The 22,797-nt window shown below is 38.9% G+C and overlaps 1 protein-coding gene across 10 annotated transcripts in view; it reads left to right on the top strand.

Moving 5' to 3' along the window:
* Fry (FRY microtubule binding protein) overlaps positions 1-22,797 on the top strand; it is a 493,758-nt gene that overhangs the window by 344,756 nt on the left and 126,205 nt on the right. For all 10 annotated transcript variants that reach the window (XM_070003013.1, XM_070003006.1, XM_070003005.1 and 7 more), the window contains 6 exons: positions 41-127; positions 2,975-3,146; positions 5,404-5,536; positions 10,847-10,954; positions 17,758-18,016; positions 21,269-21,451. In XM_070003013.1, coding sequence (XP_069859114.1) covers positions 41-127; positions 2,975-3,146; positions 5,404-5,536; positions 10,847-10,954; positions 17,758-18,016; positions 21,269-21,451 — 942 coding nt within the window. The remainder of the gene's footprint in view (positions 1-40; positions 128-2,974; positions 3,147-5,403; positions 5,537-10,846; positions 10,955-17,757; positions 18,017-21,268; positions 21,452-22,797) is intronic.

Here is a 22,797-nt window from a genome sequence, read left to right as displayed (position 1 = left end):
ATTTAACATTTTCATTTCGTTTTCTTGTTTTTCCCTCCAGGAACGTTTAGATTTCGCAATGAAAGAAATCATTTTTGATTTTCTTTGTGTGGGAAAACCAGCCAAAGCTTTCAGTCTCAACCCAGAGGTATGAAAGATCTTTTTATGTACTAGTAACACAGTAACACAGACCTTACCTTTGCCTCTGTCACGTCTTTTATTTGCTTCTGTTTCTGACCAAATGCAGAGGAGAGGGCTTCTCAAGTACAGTATTGGATGAATAGATTTAGGATGATGAAGAACTGACTGGCTAACATAGTCTCTTCTTATAAAATGGAATAATTGTTATCCAAAATGATTGTCTATGGCCCATTGCCACTGGCTCATACCAATAATCTCCTAGCTACTCAGGAGACTGAGATCTAGAGATCGATCCAGTTCCAAGCTAGCCCAGGTAGGAAAGTTTGTGAGATTGGTATTTCCACTTAACCAGCAAAAACCTAGAAGTGAAGCTGTGGCTTAAGTGACAGAGTGCCATTCTTGAACAAAAAAATGAAGAGATAATGTCCAGGCCCTGAGTTCAAGCCTCAGTATGTCACAAAAAAAGGAAAGGAAGGAAGGAAGGAGAGAAAGGAAGGAAAGGAAGGAGAGAGAGAGAGAGAAAGAAAGAAAGAAAGAAAGAAAGAACAAAAGAAAGAAAGAAAGAACAAAAGAAAGAAGGAAAGAAAGAAAGAAAGAAAGAGAAAGAAAGAAGAGAGAAGGAAGGAAGGAAGGAAGGAAGGAAGGAAGGAAGGAAGGAAGGAAGGAAGGAAGAAAGGAAGGAAGGAAGAAAGGAAGGGAAGGAAGAAAGAAAGGAAGGGAGAGAGGGAGAGGGAGAAGAAGAGGAGGGGAGGGAGGGAGGGAGGAAAGAAGGAAGGAAATGAAGGGAGGCAGGGATAGTTTGTTACTGTAAGTCAGGTTTTATTTTAGAAAATTTTAGGAAAAGAAGTGAATTATCTTTTAACTAAATTGATACAGGTGAATAAAATTTAGTATTAGAAGGTGATGAAACAAATGAACAAATGTGTGTAATAGTAAAAATACGAAAACATACTGCAATTAAATTAATAATCTATGCACATGTTTCTGTACTAGAGCTCTAGGTAGGTTGTAGGAAGGAGTCGAATTGGTACAATGCTATACTCTGCAAAGATTGTCTCAGGCTGTTCTCTTTATATAGAATAGTCAGGGTTATGTAAATCAACAGCAAATTCAATTTTAAACTTTTAAACTGTCAGAAATACATTTGCTAGGCAAACATTGTACCATTTGAGCCATACCTTCAGCCCTTTTTTGCTTTGGTTATTTTTCAGATAGAGTCTTGTTTTTATCTAGAGCTAGTCTCAAGGAACAAAGCACAGTCTTTCTAATAAATGTCACTGAGCAATTGGATAACTGAGCAATTGGATATCAACCTGCAAATTAAGTAACTCTAATCCATAATTGGACCTATACACAAAATGAACTCAAAATAGATCCTAAACTTAAAAAGTAAAACCCTGTACTGTGAATATCCCAAGATAGCTAATGTCCAAGTAGTCAAAGATCTAATTCTAGGATGTTAGGTTAATAAAAGAAAAATTAGATGAATTGAAAATATTTTTAAGTTTGTACTTTAACACTATTAATAAAGTGTCTCATTTCCAAACCCTTACCTGTACAAGTACTTCTATCCAGAATACATATATTTAAGAAACAAAACTCCTTCAAGTCAATAGGAAGAAAATAAGCCCCAATTAAAACTAGAAGCCAGATACCACTGCCTCACACCTGTAAAATCCTAACTACTCAGGAGGCTGATATCTGAAAATCTCAGTTCATGCAGACAAATCCAAGACTCATACCTTCAATTAACCACCAAAAACCAAAAGTACAGCTGTGGCTCTGAGATCTTGAGTTCAAGCCCTAGTACCAGCACAAAATAATAATAATAATAATAGTTAATAGACAAAAACAATCTTCTTCATCAATAAAGGAGACAAAGGCCAATAAGCCCATGAAAAGCTGTCCAACATTATTGGTCACTAGGGAAGTATGATAAGAAGCCACAATGGGAGGGCTGGGTAAGACACAGGCACCTGGAATTGGTACTCTTGTAGGGAGAAGCCACTTTAGAAAGCAAATGTCTGTTTAGAGCCAATATCATGCCTTACCTTTGCTTATGAGCATTTCTTCTCATGTGCCCATATATTTTTATCAGTAATAAGTTTTGTAGCATCTATTTTGTGTGTGTGCATAGGTTCTGGGGCTTGAACTCAGGGCCTGCGCACTGTCCCTGAGCTTTTTGGATGAACACTGTCACACCTGTACTTCCCACTTTGTTGGTGGTGGTAGGGTTAATTGGAGATAAGAGTCTTACAGTCTTTTTCTGCCTGGGCTAGCTTTCAACAGAGATTCTCAGATCTCAGCCTCCTGAGTAGCTAAAATTATAGGTGTGCGCTGTGGTCCCATGGCAGCATCCAACTTTTAAAACGTGTGCACTAGCTTTTGTGAATCAAAAGTTAAGATCTGCAATTCAGAAAAGGGTTTATTTCATGGTTCATGTGTGGAACTCTGACTGGTTTCACTAGGTCTTTGTTAATTAACACATGATGTTTCTCTCATAAGGAACCCGTCGTGTTCCCTCGGTTTACCTGATTGCATCTGCTCCCAGAATGACCACCTGTCCTTCTGAGACTCCCAGCCCCTCACCCCGAATAGAACATGGTCTGGGACCATCTCAAACATGCTCTCCATGTTTAATGAAAGATTTGCCCATTGTTTTCTCTTGATATGGCAACAAAGCGACAGAAAGTTTTATTTTCATAGGTGGCTTCCACTGTTGTCCCTTTTAATTTTTTAGTATTTTCCCATACTAGATGACAAACCAGGCTTAACTTCCTGAAAAGATTGGTGGCACAGTTTCCGTACTGTAATTGGGTCTTCCCTTTGATCACAGACATATTGTCTCTTGCAGAGAATGAACATCGGTTTACGAGCATTCTTGGTAATAGCCGATAGCTTGCAGCAGAAGGACGGAGAACCTCCCATGCCAGTTACTGGGGCTGTACTTCCTTCTGGAAATACATTGAGAGTAAAGAAAACATACTTGAGTAAAACTCTTACTGAAGAGGAAGCCAAAATGATAGGTGGGTTTTAAACATGTGTTAGAGCTGTTCATAAGGCATTCAAAATCAACTCTAGATGTTTAACTTTAACAAAGTGCACTTTAAAAAGAAATCTTTATACAAGTATCTGATGAAACATTCCAGTATTAATTGTGTTGATTGGTTCATGATGTGTTTTGTTCTCCTGCCCTTTTAAACTTCTTAGAGCTTCCTGGTAAGTATTTTGCCATTTAAATGTTAAGGCTTTCATCTGGACATTTGTAAACCTCTATTATTGATTGTCTACATATTATAGTACATGTCCTAGACATCTATGTACTTTGGTAAATCATCTTCTTTATCATTCATTCATATATGTTCATATTTATTTTTCTTTATTTTTCATTTATCTTTATTTTCATTAACACTTCTCTAATTTGAAAACATGACAAATCTCATAGGGAAAAAATTTTCATTTTAAACATGACAAATCCACATCAGGTTATATGGTAGATTTTCTTTTTAATTTAAATCTGCAGAGGTGATTCTTTTTACACTTATTTCTGTATGCAATGTAGGAACCTATTCCAAACTGTTAAGATAATTATGGAAGCTCAACAGCCACCATGGTTTATATCTGCCATCATATCTACGAAAGGGTAGAGATCAAAAATGTTGCAGTTCAAAGCCACCTCGTGCAAAAAGTTTATGAGACCCCATCTTGACTAATAAAAGCTGGGTATGGTGATAGTGCCTGCCATTCTAGCTAGTTGGAAGGCTAAATTAAAGATTGATGTCCAGGCTACCCTTAACTAAATTCTATTCAAAAAATAACCAGGCCAGGTGCTGGTGGCTCCTGCCTGTAATCCTAGCTACTCAGGAGAGGTCTGAGAAGAGCAGTTCAAAGCCAGCCTGAGCAAAAATGTCCATGAGACTCCTATCTCCCAATAAACTACTCAGAGTCAGAAGTGCGCTGTGGCTCAAGTGGTAGAGCACTAGCCGTGAGTACAATGAAGCTCAGGAACGGCACCCAGGCCTTGAGTTCAAGCCTGAGGACCAGCAAAAAAACAAAAAACCTAAAGCAAAAAGAGCTGAGGTGTGGCTCAAGTGATAAAGTACCTGCTGAACTAGTATGGCTTCTAAGTTCAAACCCTAGTACAAAGATATGAGGGAAATATATCCAGAAACTTTTTGCTTTAAGATGTTAATAACTTAAATGGGTTAGAACAATTTATTTTTTTAATTTTTTATTGTGAAAATACTGTACAGAGGGATTACAATTACATGGTCAAGATAATGAGTACATTTCTTATCTAGCATTGTAGCCTCCTCCTTTGTTAGAACAATTTATATGAGGAGTAATTATTAATAATTATTTCATTAAGTACAAGTTTTTATATATATGTATATATTTGTGTCCTATATTTTTTTGTTTTTTCCTGTAGAATATTGACAGTATACTCAATGAAAGTAGTCAAAATAATGTAACTTAAAACACATTTTTTGTTTTTAAATGTCTGGCAAAATTATTTTTGTTTTTTAAACTTTTCAGAAGCTGCACAAAGGAGTTACCATTTGACAAATCAGTTTATAAGTATGATGCATCCTGAGGTCATTTTGTTTTGTAAAAAGAAAAAGAACTACATATATATGTCAGAGATTAATCTGAAATGATTAAACCTTTATCTCTAAATGAGAATTATCATCTATCCACATAATCTCTAGTAATAGTGGATTTTCTTCTAGCCAGAAAATTTTCAAAAGATTTGCATTTCCTTGTTTACTTTAACGATTAAACAGTTCCACTAAAGTATTGGCATTCTTTTTCTTTATTCTCTTTATTTATTTTTGTGTGTGTGCTTCAACGTGGGTGCTGTCCCTTAGCTTTTTCACTCAAGGTTTACACTCTACCACTTGAGCCACAGCTCCACTTCTGGTTTTTTGTTGGTTAATTGGAGAGCAGATTCTCACGGACTTTTCTGCCTGGGCTGGCTTTGAACCAGAATCCTCAGATTTCAGCCTCTTGAGTAGCTAGAATTACAGCATGAGTCACACAGGTACTCAGCAGGAAGTATTAGACTTCTAATTGATTTAAGTAATTGTTTGGTGAACACCTGCTAAGTGTAGGGCACTTTGCCAAGTGCCGCATTAGCAGATATTGACTCAGATTTAGCTCCTCTTCTGCTCAAGGAAATCATTTAACTCATGGAGCACTTCAGTAAAAACTGTTAGAAATATGCCAGGACATTATTCTTCAATAGATTTATTCAAGCATGTAACTGAAATGTACATTTTTCAGGCATGTCCTTATATTATTCTCAAGTACGAAAAGCTGTGGACAACATTTTAAGGCACCTCGATAAAGAAGTGGGGCGATGTATGATGCTTACTAACGTCCAGATGTTAAACAAAGAACCTGAAGATATGATCACGTGAGTACAGTCCAGTCTAGAGCTGTGAGGTATGGATGAACCACAGACGGAGTACCTATTCCTCTCATGTGTTCTTTCCATTTATTCTGGTTTGATCTCATCTTTTTAGAGTCAGAATCCTAAGGCATTTTAAGGATAGAAAAAAGAAGAAAAGATGTTGACAATATTTTGGTTAGATCTCTTGAGCATCATTTGTCCAGTCACATAATAAATGGGACCCACAACTCCTTTACTGGTCCACACTGTTGAGAAGTGACCTTTTTACCTCCAAGTTGTATCACAACCCACATATTCAGCAACACGCCCACCTTACAGACATGCCATCTTTATAAATCTCAGGTTCACTGGACTGGGCAGACAGACCCTGATTAGTAGTTTCATTGCAACTATGCTATTTATAAAACTTCGTTGTTTTAAAAGTTGAACTCAGATGTTCTCATCCAAAATCTAAAGAACATGGTTTTCAATTAGGGCTTAACTTATTTTTGCTATTTTTGAACAATTTTGACAGGAATTAAGGTTAGGTTATAATTCTGTATCTTAAGAAACTTTCAGTTTTGTTGTTGGACCACAAAGTGAATTATATTTAACATCTTTGGCTTTTAAATTTCTAAAAATATAATTAGGAAGATTTCCTTTGCCAGTCAGTATATCCAGCCCCAAATACCAAAATTAATCTGAAATTGCTACCCCTTTGTAAATGTACATTGTTGTTTTTTTTAATTATGGTGGTAACATGCTCATGACTAAAGAAGTCTAAAATGAAGAATTATTTTAAAAATATATATTTATTAGTAACTAAACTTAAAGTGAGCCCAGTATCTGTGGCTCATGTTTATAATCCCAGCCACTCAGGTGCTGAGATTTAAGAATTGCAATTTGAAGCCAGCCTGGAAAGACAAACCTAAGAGACTCTCATCTCCAATTAATGAGCAAAAAGTCCGAATTGGAGAGGTGGCTCAAGTGGTAGTACACCAGCCTTGAGTGAAAAGGCTTTGGGAGGGCTCAAGGCCTGGACTTGATGCCCCAGAACTGGCACTATATAAATTAATCAGTCAACCAATCAACTAATGAACAAATAGCTAAATTAAAAAGTAAATAAATAAGTAAAAAGTTAAAATGAAGGCTTTCTTTCAGAGCCCTACTTAAAATCAGTGACCATTCCTTTGTTTCTGTGATTTCTTCTGACCTCTCTCCTATACATATGCATGTACACACAGCTCATCCTCAAATGATGGCAGGGCCCCATCCCATTAAATCTATAGTAAACTGAAAGTATCATAAGTTAAAAATACCTAACTTTGGCATTTTTTTGGCAGTACTAGGGTTTGATCTCAGGGCCTCATGCTTGATAGGCAGGTTCTTTGCCACTTGAGCCACATCTCTAGCCCTGAATATACTTGACTTAACAAGTTCAGAAACACAGGAGGTAATTGTTGTCCCCCGTGACTACAGAACAGACTAGAAGCTATCCCCCCAGATAGCATTCCAGGAGCTCTAGCCCTAGAAAAGACACAAATTGAAAATTCCAAGTCATGGCTATTGAGTGAATCACTGTTCCATCATGGGAAAGTCAGAAATCCTAAACCAGGAGCCATGTGTATTTGGAGGGGTGGAGGGGGGTGACAAAAATGAGATTCCACAATGTATATTATCTTATGGCTTGCCAATCACTTGGTCTCAATGATATGAAAATAATGTTACAATATACTTTTCAACCAAAGTAATAGCACAATTGAGACGTCCCAAATTAATTCCATTGTAAATGTCATAGTTTTCACAAATTGCCAGATTATCAGTAAAGCTTTAACCACATCGCTTTATCCTGCTTGAAAATAGTAGTAAGAGTAATTTCTCCTTATAATGCAGAAGATATAAGATATGTTTTTAAAAAAAAAACTTTTAAAAATTTATCTGTTGGTAGTTGTACAAAGAGGGTTCAAGCTGGGTACTTGTGGCTCACACCTGTAATCCATGGTACTCAGGAAGCTGAGACCAAGGTTTGAGATTCCAATCCAGCCTATGAGACTAATATCTCCAGTGAACCAGAAAAAGACACCAGAAGTAGAGAGGGAGCTGTGACGGAAGTAATAGAGTACCAACAATGAAAAAGCCAAGGGATAGCACTAAGTCCTGAGTTCAAGCCATGGCATGGAAAGGGGAAGAGGGATTGATTGAACATGTCAATTTATAAGACAGTGCATCATGATTAACATTATCCCTTCATCATTCTCCCCTATTTCCTCCCAACCCATCCAGACCCTCAAGTTACCTGGTTCATTTTCACTTATGTATATTGAATATTATGACCATGCTTGACCACCCTTTCTTGTTCCTTTTGTCTTCTCTCCTTCCCCTTCACCCGTGTTTTAGCTTCCTGGTGTACATTTTATTAAACTATAAGTTAGTTATTCAAAGGAGTTACACAATTGCAATCTTCCCCATGTTATATACCATACTTTAGTCTATTTGTTTGTGCATATGACCCTGTATAGGTTTACATATACATATATATGTTTATAATTTAGATTTTTTTTACAAGAGATGCTTTTTAAAATTCTACCACATAACCATTTCCTCTAAAAAGAGTGAGGAATTTAAAGAGCTTTAAAGGAAACCTGTACTTCAAATCAGTAGACACTGTAAGATAGGTTCAGGACTAACATGATAAATTCAGAATAATTAAAACCACAGGTTTAAGTATAAATATATAAAGTAAATATTTTATTAATGTTTCAACCAATGCTTCCATTTTCTTCTAAGGTTGTTTTTTTCCCATTCAACCATCTTGAGACTGTCCTAATAAGGCTAGAAATACTTTTTCCTGCTAGACTCTAAGGCAGATCCCTGAGTGGAAAATAACTCTGCTTCATTTCTGTAATAGAAACACAAAAAGCAAAAAGTGTTAGGGAATCATATAAACATTTAGGAGAAGAGGGTGGAGGCCACACAGTCATCTAAGTTGGTATTTGAAGCTGGTCGGGCATTTTCCCAGGCCCTGTTTATGGTATTATGGTGTGAACTTGAACATTCTATGTTGTTCAGTCTCCATTTCTTATTTATTTTGTGGCTAGTAAAAAAGAAAACAGTGGAAGATGAAAATAATTGTAATTTCTGTTGATGAAGTTTCTCAATTACATTATTTTGAGGGATTCACATGCTTCCCCCAGAAGCTTAGGGAGCAAAGACAGCAATAGGTAAAGGAAGTCATATGCTAATTAGCCTCTTATCTAGGCCTGCTTTATCAGTTTAGAAGTTTGGCAGAGTTTGTCTTACACTAAGGCTAAGCAGTGTCATCTGTTTTCCAACAGGTTGTTTTTTTTTTTTAATCCCATCTGTTTGGAACATCTGAGAACGAGAGAACAAGCTAGAGAACTGTTTGAACTCCCTGTTAAGATGAACAGTTAGAAGCCATCACTAGGCATTTGAGACATCTCTATCTTACAGTTGATTGGGAGCCACTAGACAACTGCTTCTGGTCAGGAATTCTCCTATAGCTGTGCTAAACAGTATGGAAAAGGAGAGAAAATGATCTTACAGCTTTTCACAAAAGCAGAATATTTTAGCCAGGTGCTAGGGGTTCATACCTGTAATCCTTGCTATTCATGAAGCTGAGATCTTAGGATCGTGGTTCAAAGCTATCTTAAGCAAGAGAGATTCTTATGTCCAATTAACTAGTAAAAAGCCAAAAATGGAGATGTTGCTCAAATGGTAGAGCTCTAGTCTTGATCAAAAAAGCCAAGAGAGGACATGAGGACCTGAATTCAAGCCTCAGTACTCATACACACACACACACACACACACACACACACACACACACACACACACACACACACACACACATGCACACGCACACACACATACATACATACACACATACACACACATAAACATACACATACACACACATACACACACAGAATATTTATCAGTCATTGTATGTGTCCCCTTTTTTTATTTGATCAATTTTATATTCCTTCTAAACAACCATAGTGAAAGAGAAAGATTCTGATCATTAGAGATGGAGAGTGTGGATTCTGTTGCCTTTTTTCTGGCCAATGTTACTGTCCCCAGAAGGGATTTCTTTTGTACTGTTTTGCATTTATTCTTGTGTCTGTGTCCTACAACTGCATTAATTTGGTTCCAATTTTATATTTATCTTCAGAAGACCGAGTAGTTAGAATTTAGATATGTTGCTATATGTTGTCACTAAGATTATGTGAAAAACTTAATGGATAATTTAACTTCCCTAAAACATTGATACAATAAGTAGCCAAAAAAAATTTTTTAGGTTACCTACTAAAACAAGAACTGATTTACTACAAAACACAGCAGTCCTCTAATATTTGTGGAGGATGGTTTCTAGGATCTATCTACAGAGACCAGAATCCTAGAATGCTTGATTCTTTTATGTAATATGACATATAATTTGGTTTGAGTAAAAACTACGTGCATCCCATATGCTTCCAGTCATCTGAAGATTACTTATAATATCTAATATGATGTATATACCATATAATATAATGTATATACCATTTAGTTGTTATGTTCTTTTGTTTAGGAAATAATCACAAGAAAAAAGTTTGAACTAGATGCTGGTGGCTCACTCCTGTAATTCTAGCTCAGGAGGCTGAGATCTGAAGATCACAACTCAAAGCCAGCACAGGCAGACAAATGGGAGAGATTCTTGTCTCCACTTCACCAGCAAAAAGCCAGAAGTAGAGGTGTGGCACAAGTGGTAGCACTCGAGCCTTGAGTGGAAAAGTTGAGCAAGAATTCAAGTCCCTGTGTTCATGCTTTAGTATATACATACATACACACACACAACACATACATACACACATGAGTCTGTACAGGTTCAACAGGGAATTGTTTTCAACCTATAGCCCCTAGACATGGAAGGCAGTAAATCTCAAACATCAATGTTCTCAGAAAGGTAACTAAAACAATAGGATTCTCCATAGAGGATCAGAAATGGGTACACAATTATACCCTGCATTCTAGGGTTTTACTTGCCATTATAAAAGACTTGTTTTTGAAGCACTTTATTTATTTAAACAGGATCCAGGGCTATGGAGGAAAAGGATAAATCAGCGAAGCACCATTTCTTGTGTATTTTTAAATCCCAGTTTCAAATAACAAACATAGGAATGACTTCACATATGTCTTGGTGTAAATATGTGTAGGCATCTCTATGAGTCCCATGACTTAAATGCAGCCTATGGAGACCAGGCCTCATAGAATCTGCTGGGCGGGGAACCTGAGGTAAAATGTACCACAACCATATGAAGTATTCTCTTTCATCTCTAGGGGTGAGAGAAAGCCCAAAATAGATCTTTTCAGGACCTGTGTTGCTGCTATTCCTCGGCTGCTTCCGGACGGGATGTCAAAACTTGAACTTATTGACTTGCTGGCCAGGTAGGTGAGAATGATGTTGGTTTTCACTTGCTCAAAATTGACTGTAGTCTTTTATCATGATTCCTAAAAAATAACGTTAACATAAAGTAGAATAATTATTTATGATTGATAGATATGTACTGAATAAGAAATTATTAATATAATTCTATGTATGGATAGGAAGGAACAGTGTAATATGATATGATGATGATGATGATGATGATGATGATGTTGAAGTTCAGTGGGAAGCCATTACTTTAGACCCAGGAAGTCAGCAAATACCTCTGGAGTTTAAAATATCCTTTGACAGGAGGGTAGAATTTAGAAAGGTCTGTCTAGTTCTGTCTAGGATTTTACTCCCAGTCTGAAGTCAAAGAATATCCCCAGGGAGCCAAAAGAAGCTGGTCATGAGGATTCTAAATTCATTTTAGTACTTCAGACAGCTGCCAAAGCTCATTTCATCATCCCGACCATTCTCTGTGGGAAAGCATGGTCCAACTGGATCCTAAAATTTGTGTGAAATGAAATTATTTCATCATACTTTAGCAAACTACTGCTATTGATCAAAAGATGTAGTTGATAGTTGCATATTTAACTTAAAATTCAAATATACATTACCCAAGGATAATGTAGAATGCAAAAGTCATTAGACTCATGGAGTAGAAGGAATGAAAAAGAACAAAAGTCATCATTAGGTTGGGGGCAATAAAAGAAAGAAAAAGGAGTTTAGAACGTCAGTGCTAGAATGAAATAAATAAGCCTAGAGAAGTAGGTGTATGTGTGTGTGTATGTGTGTGTGCACGCACATGCGTGTGTATGTGTGTGTGTGCATGCACATGCACATGTGCCCATCCACATGCATGCCTATCCTGGGGCTTGAGGGTATGCACACTGTCCCTAAACTTTTGCACTCAAGGATAGCCCTCTACCACTTGAACCACATCTCCATTTCCAACTTTTTGCTGGTTAGAGAAAAGAGCCTCACAAACTTCGCCTGGCTTTGAACCACGATGCTCTGACCTCATTCTCCTGAATAGCTAGGATTACAGGCATGAACCACCAGCACCTGGCTAGATTTTCAGCAAGTGCTAAGAATCAGTAGAAACATTTGGACAGGTGAAGTTTTTAGTGGGCAAAACAATATTTTTCAAATGTCATTTGGGGCTGGCTAATCTGATAATAGTGGAATAAAGGAAAGCGTGGTGACGGGTAATAAATATTAATACTGATTGACTGTAGGATGAACACAAGGAACCTAGGTGACCCTGTTCTGAGAGGCCTTCCCATAAGTATACAAATAACTAGCCCCAGCTTCTACCCTACATCATTGTACATGTGGAGACTTCCGGGTATCCTGGGTCATCTCATGTCTTTGTTACTATGACATGGTCCTCTCTTGCATTGTAGGCAAATTTGGGTGATTTGGTTGATCCCCCCTAGATCTCAAGTAATCACTCTTACAGCCTGTTTTCCTCCTCCTTCTCCTCCACACCACTAGCACAAGACTGATGCTGGCCGTGAAGGTTATAGAAGGTGCATTGCCTTCAAGCCTTCTACTTGTCTAGTTGACATCTATCATCTGCTATCAATCACTGTAACCTGTTCTTTGCTAACATCAACAACCTTCAGTGCATGATTTGAACACACTTTAAGAAGGATGTAAGGTTTTATCAGTTACAGCTTAGGCTCTTTATCTAAATGACCAGAAAGTGAATTCAGAGATATGTGTTAGTTAGATGCAGGGAGGTAGAGGGAAAAAGGAAAAAAAAAAAACATATTGAAGAGAGATTTCTAATTCTGGGTGAGGAGACCCCATAAAAACAAAGGATGTGTTTCAAAACAATAATAATAATAAACACAGTGATTCAGGTAGAAAGAGGCACTGAGGAATAAAGAGAATTAGATACTATAAGAGTCATCTACACACATACCAAGTCTTCCAGACTGAGAATGAAGAAAAATGGTGACAAATTCCAGAATGATCCAGAAACATAAAAGAGCTGCCTTCCCATTTTCTGTACATAACACTCCAACAGGAAGACTTAGAAACATGTTCCCATGGCTAAGGTTGAGTGTGACCTTGAGGAATTAGTAACAAAGACCCCTGTCCTCCACTCTACGGACCTTGATGAACAAGAGGCAACTTCCTGAGAGATGGAGGAGGTGGTATAGGAGAACAGGAAGAAGATAGAAGCATCTAGAAAGCCAGAATTTGTATCCCTGCTTGCCTTTTTTTTTTTTAACTGTCTGTGAAATCTATACATAACCTCTCAGCCTAGCTGAATTTTTTTGTAAGATTTTAGAGAAATTAGAATGTCACTGTCTATCTTTCAGGACGTTTGAGATGTCTTTGTTCCTGGGTTAGATGTGGGGATAAAAGACAGTTCTCAGTTCACTGGAATTGGCAGGTGATTCATTCAATGATGGTCTCACTAGTGATTGTGTACAGGAGTCCCTTTGAAATGCCAGGTTTGGGTTTTGTTTTGTTTTTAATGACATCCAGCATTCTGGGAGAAGCTCTAATGATATTTTTGTCATAATGTTGCATAGAAGGTTCTTACCTCTGTAAAAAATCACCTGGCTAGCCTGACCCTGGAGACCTGAAGACTGTAGAGCCTGGCAGCTTGTGGGGAGGGAATTCTGAGAGGCAGGCTTGGAATGTGAATGTTATTTATAGCATGTCCTGTTTATTATTATGTACATTCTTACAAAACCCAAAAGCCCTGGGTACTGTTTGCTTTGTTGTTTTTTTTAATGAGGGAAAAGAATAAATAAATATTCGTGAGAGTTCAAGAAAATGACTGAGCTACATCAGAAGCTGTAAAGAGACATTTCTCATAAACTTCAAAAAAAGCCAGGGGCTGTACTCCTCAGGGGGCCGGAAGTGGAGCATGTGACTTGCACACTGGGAATGTGTACCTCTTTAGATCCCTCAAAAGGGTCAAAGAACAAACGTGAAGTTAGCCAATCCCAATGAACCTAGACCTCAAGAGCCACACAAGAAGGCTTCGCTTTGTACCCCCAAAGTCAGGCACATTTCCATGCAGTTGACTTGGAATCATCTAGATGGTTTTGCCAGAGAGCAAGCAATATACAGAGAGAGAGAGAGAGAGAGAGAGAGAGAGAGAGAGAGAGAGAGAGAGAGGAATGAGAGAGAGAACCTGTGATTCTGATTTCAGATATTCACATACTCATATTCATGATAGATTTTTTACATAAAAACTTGGTTTTCTTCATAATTGGCAAACTTCATGCTTACTCAGTGTCCCTGCTTAGTTCTATAGAAGGACTTGTAAAAATGTGTCCCACATAACTGCCCCCCCCCGCCCCGGACTTGTCACAGTGTTTCCAATTATAACTGGATGTCAGACATTCAAACCTCAGGCTTATGCTGCTATATTGAATATGCCAGCAATGTATGGAATGAAGCTGGTAAGCCTCCATCTCCCAGTTACTAAATTTCTGATTTGGCCGGGGTTGGGGGGGGGGGCGGGGGGTCAGTATTTTGTTCAGCCAGTTCACTTGGGCTGTGGGCTCCATGGGTGGTGGTGTAGGCCTTCCTAACATGGGGGTGCTGCCCTCCTGCCCTTACTAAATCCTGTCCTGCTCAGTTTTCTGGGACCCCCAAGGATTCTCCACATATAAGGGGGAAACTTGCTCCTCAGCTGAAGTCACCATCTTTTTTTTTCCTTACTCCCCTGCCAGAGGTATCCTTCCTTTAACCACTAATGACCTTTTTACCCAAAGTCCATGTCCCCTGTCACTTTCTGAAACCTTATACACTATGTGCATTAAAGGTTTGATGTTTAATATTTGCCCTTCTCAGTTTTTTTTTCTTTTTGTGCTGGTCCTGGGGCTTGAACTCAGGGCCTGGCACTTTTAGTTTTTATTTGCTCAAGGCTGGCACTCTGCCATTTAGCTACAGCTCTATTTCCAGCTTTTTGGTGTTTACATGAAGATTAAAAATAAATCTCAGCCGGGCACCAGTGGCTCACGCCTGTAATCCTAGCTACTCAGGAGGCTGAGATCTGAGGATCATGGTTCAAAGCCAGCCTGGGCAGGAGAGTTCATGAGACTCTTCAATAAACAACTAGAAAACAGGAAGTGGTGCTATAGCTCAAACATTAGAGCTCTCGCCTTGAGCTGAAGAGCGCAGGGAACAGCAGGACAGCGCCCAAGCCCAGAGTTCAAGCCCCACGACCGACCAAAAAACAAGCAAACAAAAAAAATCTCATGAGGGCAAGGATGGTAAGGGGAAAAAAAAAATCTCATGGGCTTTCTTGCCCTGGTAGGTTCAAACCACAGTCCTCAGTTCTCAGCCTCCTGAGTGACTAAGATTGCAGGCTTGAGCCATTAGTGCCCAGCTTCCTTTTCAAAACTTTAGCTGCATTAATAAGACCATCTCACTAGGTTGTGAGAATTAAATAATACATAGAAGTCACTTTCCATGATACATAGCATACATAGTTATTATTTTTAGGTATCCATCATACCTAATAATACCTGAATAATATATACCATGTCATACTATGATGTATGTCACATAGTTGTGTTAGGTAGGCTTGGGAATATACTAATCTTCATTATTTTTTCTTTTGTGCTGGTTCTGGGACTTGAACTATGGCCTGAGAGCAATCTACTACAGGCACACAGTTCCACTCTGGCTTTCTATGTGATTAATTGAAAATAACAGTCTCTTGTGCTTTCCTGCCCAAGCTAGATTTGAACCACAATCCTCAGATCTCAGCCTGATGAGTAGCTAGGATTATAGGTGTGAGCCACCAACACTTATATGTATTTTTGAGGCAATAAATATATTCTGTAACTCAGCGTAAGTCTGTGGACTACGGAACTTCTCAGCCAGTTTCTGTGGTCAACTGTGAACCAGTTCATTTTCTTAAAGCATTAGAGAATAAGAAAAAAGCTTGCCTGTCACTTCAGGATTTTAAATGCTGTCTACTCAGTAGCTTATAACAGAGGAAACTAGACTTGCCTTGTGGGAAAAAAAAATGGATTGAGTATTAGAAGTCGGGTTTGAACACTGATTGTTCCCATCATACAAGGAAAGGATGTGACTTGGAGACATTTCTTTAACCAGCCCAGGCCAGAGTTTTCTTCTCTTTGTTGGGGATAGTATCTGTCCTTTTTGTGGAGGCTGCATGGACCATGTTTTCTTCTAGGATACTGAATCCTAGGAATTCTGTCTTCTAAACATCCTTGATCCCCGGGTCACCCGTCCTTACTACTCCTCTGTTCAGGCCCTTACCACATGTTGACTGTCTCTCTAACAACCTCCTGTTGGTCTTGTTTCATCTCCACGGCACCTACCCCACTCCCACTCCTGCTTGCTTGATTCTGGTTTCTTTTTCTTTCTCCAGTGTGACTCGAACCATGTAGCTTCCTCTCTAAATTTCAGCTTCTTCTAATACCAATAGCTAGTTTCTGAGTGCTTGCTACACGCTCACTGAGATGTGAAACACTGAAAGGGTATTCTGATGAATCTTACTAGTTTATGAGACCCACTCATTAGTACCTCATGTTATCCATGAGGAATCTGAAGCTTGGATGATGTAAGAGGTCTTGAGGTCAGACAGTATACACACTGATCCAGACATGCTGGTACCAGAGTACACATGCTTAACTGTTTCAGTGCCATATTGCCTCCCTTGGTGGCCCACAGACATTTTCAACTCTTTTCAGCGCTGTCTCACACCTTCTCATGAAGCTCTCACCCCTGCCCGAAGAGACACAGCCATGTTGAACCCCACATACTAGGTGCTATACTCAGTAGGTATGGTGCCTGAATCCTAGGAGACTCACAAGTACTTATCTATTAAGTAAAAGAGTCTGTGAAGCATTTTGTTAAGTATAATCCTCCATACCAATGTCAAGATTTAATATCATTATGTTTTGATTAAACCATGAATACACTGAAATCGTTCAGTTGACTCATTTCAAGTTTTTTGGCACTATCAGTTTTTCGGACTAGATTTTTTTTTTTTTTTTTTGCCATCAGGAGCTGTCTTGTGCATTGTAGAATTTTTATGCTGAAGATCATTAGCTTATACCCACTGGAGATTGCAGTAACCCGCCCCAAGTTATATGACCAGGAATATCTCCTGACATTGCCGAATACCCTCTGAGAAGCCAAACTGGTGGAGAATTGTTCGGGCCAACTCTGTTCATTTTTACCAAACTTTTCTCTAAGTCCTTTGGCTTTCAGGTTTCTTGTCTTTAAAAATAGTCCTGAACACCAGGTGCCATGGCTCATGCTACTCAGGAGGCTGAGATCTGAGGATCACAGTTTGAAACCAGCCTAATAAAAAAAGTCCATGAGATTCATCTCCAAATAACCAGCAGAAAGCCAGAAGTATAGATAGAGCTCAAGTGACAGAGTACTAGCCTTGCGTGAAAAAGCTAAGAGAAAGAATGAAAACCTTAGTTCAAGTTTCCAGTATACTCGCCCTCTCTCTGTGTATCTATCTCTCTCTCTCTGACACACACACACACACACACACACACACACACACACACACACACATGCAGAATAAATATATTCTGTAGTTACTATTGTGACAAAAAACTATTCAACTATACCTAATGTAATGTATTGTCTTATATTGCATTCTGAAACAGAAAAGGGATACGAGTTGAATAACTAATGAAATCTGAATTAAGTCTCTAGCATTGCACCAATGTTAATATCTTAGTGCCAATAAGTAAACCATGACTACTTTAGATGTTGACATCGGGGTAGGCTAGAAAGTCTCTAGAAGAAAAATGCATCAAGTCAGTAATCTTACTGCCTTTCATTCACGTCCCAGGCTGTCTATTCATATGGATGATGAATTGCGACACATTGCACAGAACTCTCTTCAGGGTTTACTGGTTGACTTCTCTGATTGGAGAGAAGATGTCCTATTTGGCTTTACCAACTTCCTGCTCCGGGAAGTAAACGACATGCACCACACTCTCCTCGATTCATCGCTGAAGTTGCTGCTACAGCTGCTCACCCAGTGGAAACTGGTCATACAGACGCAAGGGCGGGTCTGCGAACAACCCAACAAGATCAGAAACTCAGAGGTGATTTTCCCAGTCTTCCACAATAATCCATATCCTTTTCCCTCCCCCTCATACCCTACCCATTTCTGTATATTGAACCCAGGGCCTCTCTCATGCTAGCCAAGTACTCTACCACTTGAGTTATGCCCCCAGCCTTATTTTAATACTTTTCTTTATTATTTTTATTTTATTTACTTTATTATACTTTATTATTTAAAATTTTTTCACTTTATTCTACTTTTATTGATTTTGTTTTTGCAATTGTTATTATGAAAGTGATATACAAAGGAGTTACAGTTACATAAGTCAGGTAATGAATGTATTTTATTTTATTAAATGAATAGGGTATGCTGGGAAGGTGGCTCAGTGGTAGAGTGCTTGCCTTGCATGCATGAGGCCCTGGGTTTGATTCCTCAGCATCACATAAGCAGAATAAAACAGAAGTGGTGCTATGGCTCAAGCAGTAGCATGCTAGCCTTGACCTGAAGAGCTGAGGGACAGTACTCAGACCCAGAGTTCAGGCGCCACACCAAAAAAAAAAAAAATGAATAGGGTCTTACTACCTTTGCCCAGACTTACTACCTTTGCCCAGAAGTTTCGATTTTCTTGCTTCCACTTACCAAGTAACTGGGATTTCAGACATATGTTATTATATTCGGCCTTCTTTTATATACTAGACATGTGGATAACTAGCAGCCCAGGAAATCTTGGGAATTCTTGAGTTCTCTTTTCTAACCACTTGGGAAATTTCTCTAGTGCTGGCCCTTAGTTCTTTCTTAGCACACATTGTGACCAGAAAATTTATCCTGCTATACCACATCGTTAGATATGTTAACACTAACAAAGTCAACAAAAAATATGGTGGGTATTTTCTTAAGAATTATGATTACTAGGGCTGGGAAGGTGGCTCAGTGGTAGAGTACTTGCTTTGCATGCATGAGGCCCTGGGTTCGATTCCTCAGCACCACATAAGCAAAAAAGAAAAAAGCCGGAAGTAGTGCTGTGGCTCAAGTGGTAGAACACTAGCCTTGAGCTGAAATGCTGAGGGACAGTGCCCAGGCCCAGAGTTTAGGCCCCACGACTAGACCCCAAAAAAAAAAAAAGAATTATGATTACCAATATATTTACAAGAGCAGATTAGTATTGGACCAAGAGCCAAAACTAGCTACAGATACAGGTGTGGATACATAAAGGTAAGCTGCCCACCAGGTTTCTACTCCTAGTCAGCATCACATTGGTTGTTTTGTCTAGTGTCCTCAGAGAAGGAAGAGACATTCAAGTGGTTTTTTGATCCTTTTGTACCTTGATAATTAAGGGAAAGAATTCATGGCAGCATTTTGGGGAGTGCCCTTGAGGAGGAGTGTTGTCAGAGGAGAAGCAGGTTCTCAGTGCCAGGTGGCAAACTGGCATTGGCAGTGAACAGACAGGTGGGCCTGGGTGAAGAAGAGCTACACTGAGAGTCTCAGGCCTGTGGAGGCTTAGAAAGCACTGCAGTCTTCAGGAAATAGTGACAGTCTTAGGTGTGCTGACCTTAGAGATGCAGCTCAAGTCCCACCTCCCTCCTTGCATTCTACATATACCAAAAGATGATGGTTAGGTTATATCTGCTTGGGAAATGGTGGCAGAAATAGACTCTGCTGTATCATGGAGCTGATTTTGCTTTTCACTCACTTCTTTGTATATGGGGAACCTTCAGAACTCCTAATATAAACATTGATTCAAACTGTGCACAATCTAGATTCAATTGATCTAACATTCAAACAAGGAAGTAATTCAAAACAGAAGGTAAAATAATTGAAAATTTGATTCATTTTTTAATATTTTTAGTATTTTTTTTCATTTGTGCCAGTCCTGGGGCTTGAGCTCAGGGCCTGGGCACTGTCCCTGAGTTTCTTTTGCTCAAGGCTAGCACTCTACCACTTGAGCCATAGCACCACTTCTGGCTTTTTCTGTTTATGTAGTTCTGTTTATGTAGCTCCAGGATTTCAGGCATGCTAGGCAAGCAATCTATCACAAAGCCACATTCCCAGCCTGTTGGGCACTGTTTTTAAGCTTTGTGCTCAAAAAGAGCAGTCTACTACTTGACATAGCTTCACTTTCTGCTTTTTGGTGGTTAATTGGAGATAAGACTCTTGCATACTTTTCTTCCCCCAGCTGGCTTCAAACCTCAATCCTTAGATCTCAGCCTCCCAAGTAGGTAGGATTTCAGGTATGAGTCAGCTAAACTTGGATTTTTAAAAAAAAGTATCTTTAAGTAGTTGCATAAATAAAGGGATTTTAGTTCAACATACTAGTTTATAAGTCCAATGCATCTTGATCTGTGTCACCCATCCATCATTCTCCCCATCTTATGCAACCTCATCTATCCCCTCAAATTATATGGCTCCATCTTCACATATGTACCCTGTATATAATGACTTGGTTGACCTACCCTTTCTCTCTACATTTGTCTATCCCCCACCTTGACCTCACTCCCCTCTACAAGACATGTTTTATCTTCCTTGTATTTATTTTGATCAACTGTCCAATAGTTGTTTAAAAGGATTACACCATTGGAATCCTCCCTCTCAGTATGCCAAACTTGAGTCAATAGGTTTGTGTGTGTAAGCTTTTGACCTTGTATATGTTTTCACATAAGTTAATATTTTAGATCTAACTTCCACATATAAGAGAAAAGATGTGCCCTTTTGTCTTTCTGAACCTGACTTGCTTCATTTAAAATAATTTTTTCTAGTCCACCCATTTCCCTGCATGGACATTCAATTTAATAGGTTATCTCTTTTTCTCTTTGAGGGTGTTATCATGTATCTCAGACTGGCCTTGAATCCAGGATCCTCTTGTCTCAGCCTCCTGAGTGCCAGAATCCAAGGCATACAACATCACTACCACTCTACTTAACAGCATCTTAAATCCTACAGAGAATTCAAGTGAAACAAATGAGACCATTTTGGTTGCATATACAGTATAACCCACAATGATATGGATAGAAGCAGCTCTATTTTAATTACTATTAATGGCGCTTGCTGAGTTATTTCTCATCTGAGATAGATAGCAGATGGTGGATGTTATTCCAGAGCAACAATTTATCTGAAAAACAGAAAAAAGGGATCAAGGGTATTTCACGAATAATAATCCATTCATAGACACATCTGTTTCTGAGCCATTATAATTTGTTTTTAATATCACCATGTCAAATGTGCTGGAAGATGTACATTTTTCGTGCCCATTCTGATTTGTTGCTAAATCCAGAATGTTATTGTCATTGCATGACAGCTCATTGCAAATGGCTCCAGCCACAGGATGCAGTCAGAGCGGGGCCCTCACTGCAGCGTCCTCCATGCTGTGGAAGGATTTGCACTGGTTTTACTCTGCAGTTTCCAGGTGGCCACACGGAAGCTCTCTGTGTTGATACTCAAGGAAATCCGCGCTCTATTCATGGCCCTGGGCCAGCCAGAGGTATGGATTATTCTTATACATTTTTCTTTTCTTTTTTTTCTTTTATATTGTTGTTGGTTGTGGGCCTTGAACTCAGGACCTGGGCACTGTCCCTGAGCCTCTTTGTGCTCAAGGCTTGAGTGCTACCACTTGCGGTTTTCTGGTGGTTAATTGGAGATGAGTCTCATGGACTTTTCTGCCCAGGCTGGCTTCAAACCACGATCCTCAGATTTCAGCCTCATGAATAGCTAGGATTACAGGTGTGAGTCACCAGTGCTCAACACTTACACATTTTTCATTCATTTCTTACCACACTTTTGAAATCTGAATTACAGATCATGAACAAAGCATTTTTGTGTATATGTCAGTACCTACTGGACTGTAGAATTTTTAATTATGCAATAGCAATTTTAACTTAATAGAGGTAAGTCTTATTTTCTAGGGCCAATGGAGAGGGCCAATCTTGGTTCACTAAGGGGCAATGCTTCTTTGGTTAATAAAGAACTTAGCTTAGGAGATTGGAGATTGAGCTCAGTGGAAGGGTGTTTGCCTGGCAAGTGCAAGTCCTTGAGTTTAGTCCTCAGCCCCGCAAATAAATGCATACATAAATAAATATCAAAACAATTTAGATTATGGATCATTTTCTTCATTGAGTTCAGCATTTTTATTTTTTGTAATAAACTTGAAAAAATTACATGCCATTCAAAATGATCAAAGTACCACCAGCTTTTCTAATATCTTGATAATGGTAGTAAAGTGACTTTGTTGGAAATAAGTCCTCTTGAAATGGGAGACAGCCTCATTTTTTTCATGCTAGTACTGGAGCTTGAACTCAGGGCCGGGGCACTCTTCTCTAGTTTTTTCACCTAAGGTGGTTGCTCTACTACTTGAGCCACAGCTCTAGTTCTAGCTTTTTCCTGGTTAATTTGGAGATAAGGGTCTCTCAAATTTGTCTACCAGAGCTGGGTTTCCTCAGTCCTCAAATCTCAGCCTCCTGTGTAGCTAGGGTTACAGGCATGAGCCACCAGCTGCATCTGGCTGAGAAAGCCATTTATTAAATAGCATGGTCAATAAAGCTAGCCTCCCACTGTCAAGTGCTATACACCCTTGTGTAGGTGTTATGGCACATGACTGGTGCACAGGTAGCCCACCCCTATGAAAGAAAGGTTGTCTTTTGATGTGATCCTTAGCATGGTCATTGTCTCTTCAAACTCACCACAGTCCTTTCTGTTCTCCTTTCTTTAGATAGCGGTCTGATGGATTTCAGGGCCACATCTCTGGCTTCTGGTAAAAGGATCACTGAGATACACTATAGTTCAGTGAACTTCTAGGATATTTCTAATTATGACAATAACTGACAAATAAAG

Source organism: Dipodomys merriami, unplaced genomic scaffold (assembly GCF_024711535.1).
Source record: "Dipodomys merriami isolate MVZ:Mamm:240054 unplaced genomic scaffold, mDipMer1.0.p SCAF_6, whole genome shotgun sequence".
Lineage (NCBI taxonomy): Eukaryota > Metazoa > Chordata > Mammalia > Rodentia > Heteromyidae > Dipodomys > Dipodomys merriami.
This window is presented reverse-complemented; position numbering and strand designations above follow the sequence as displayed.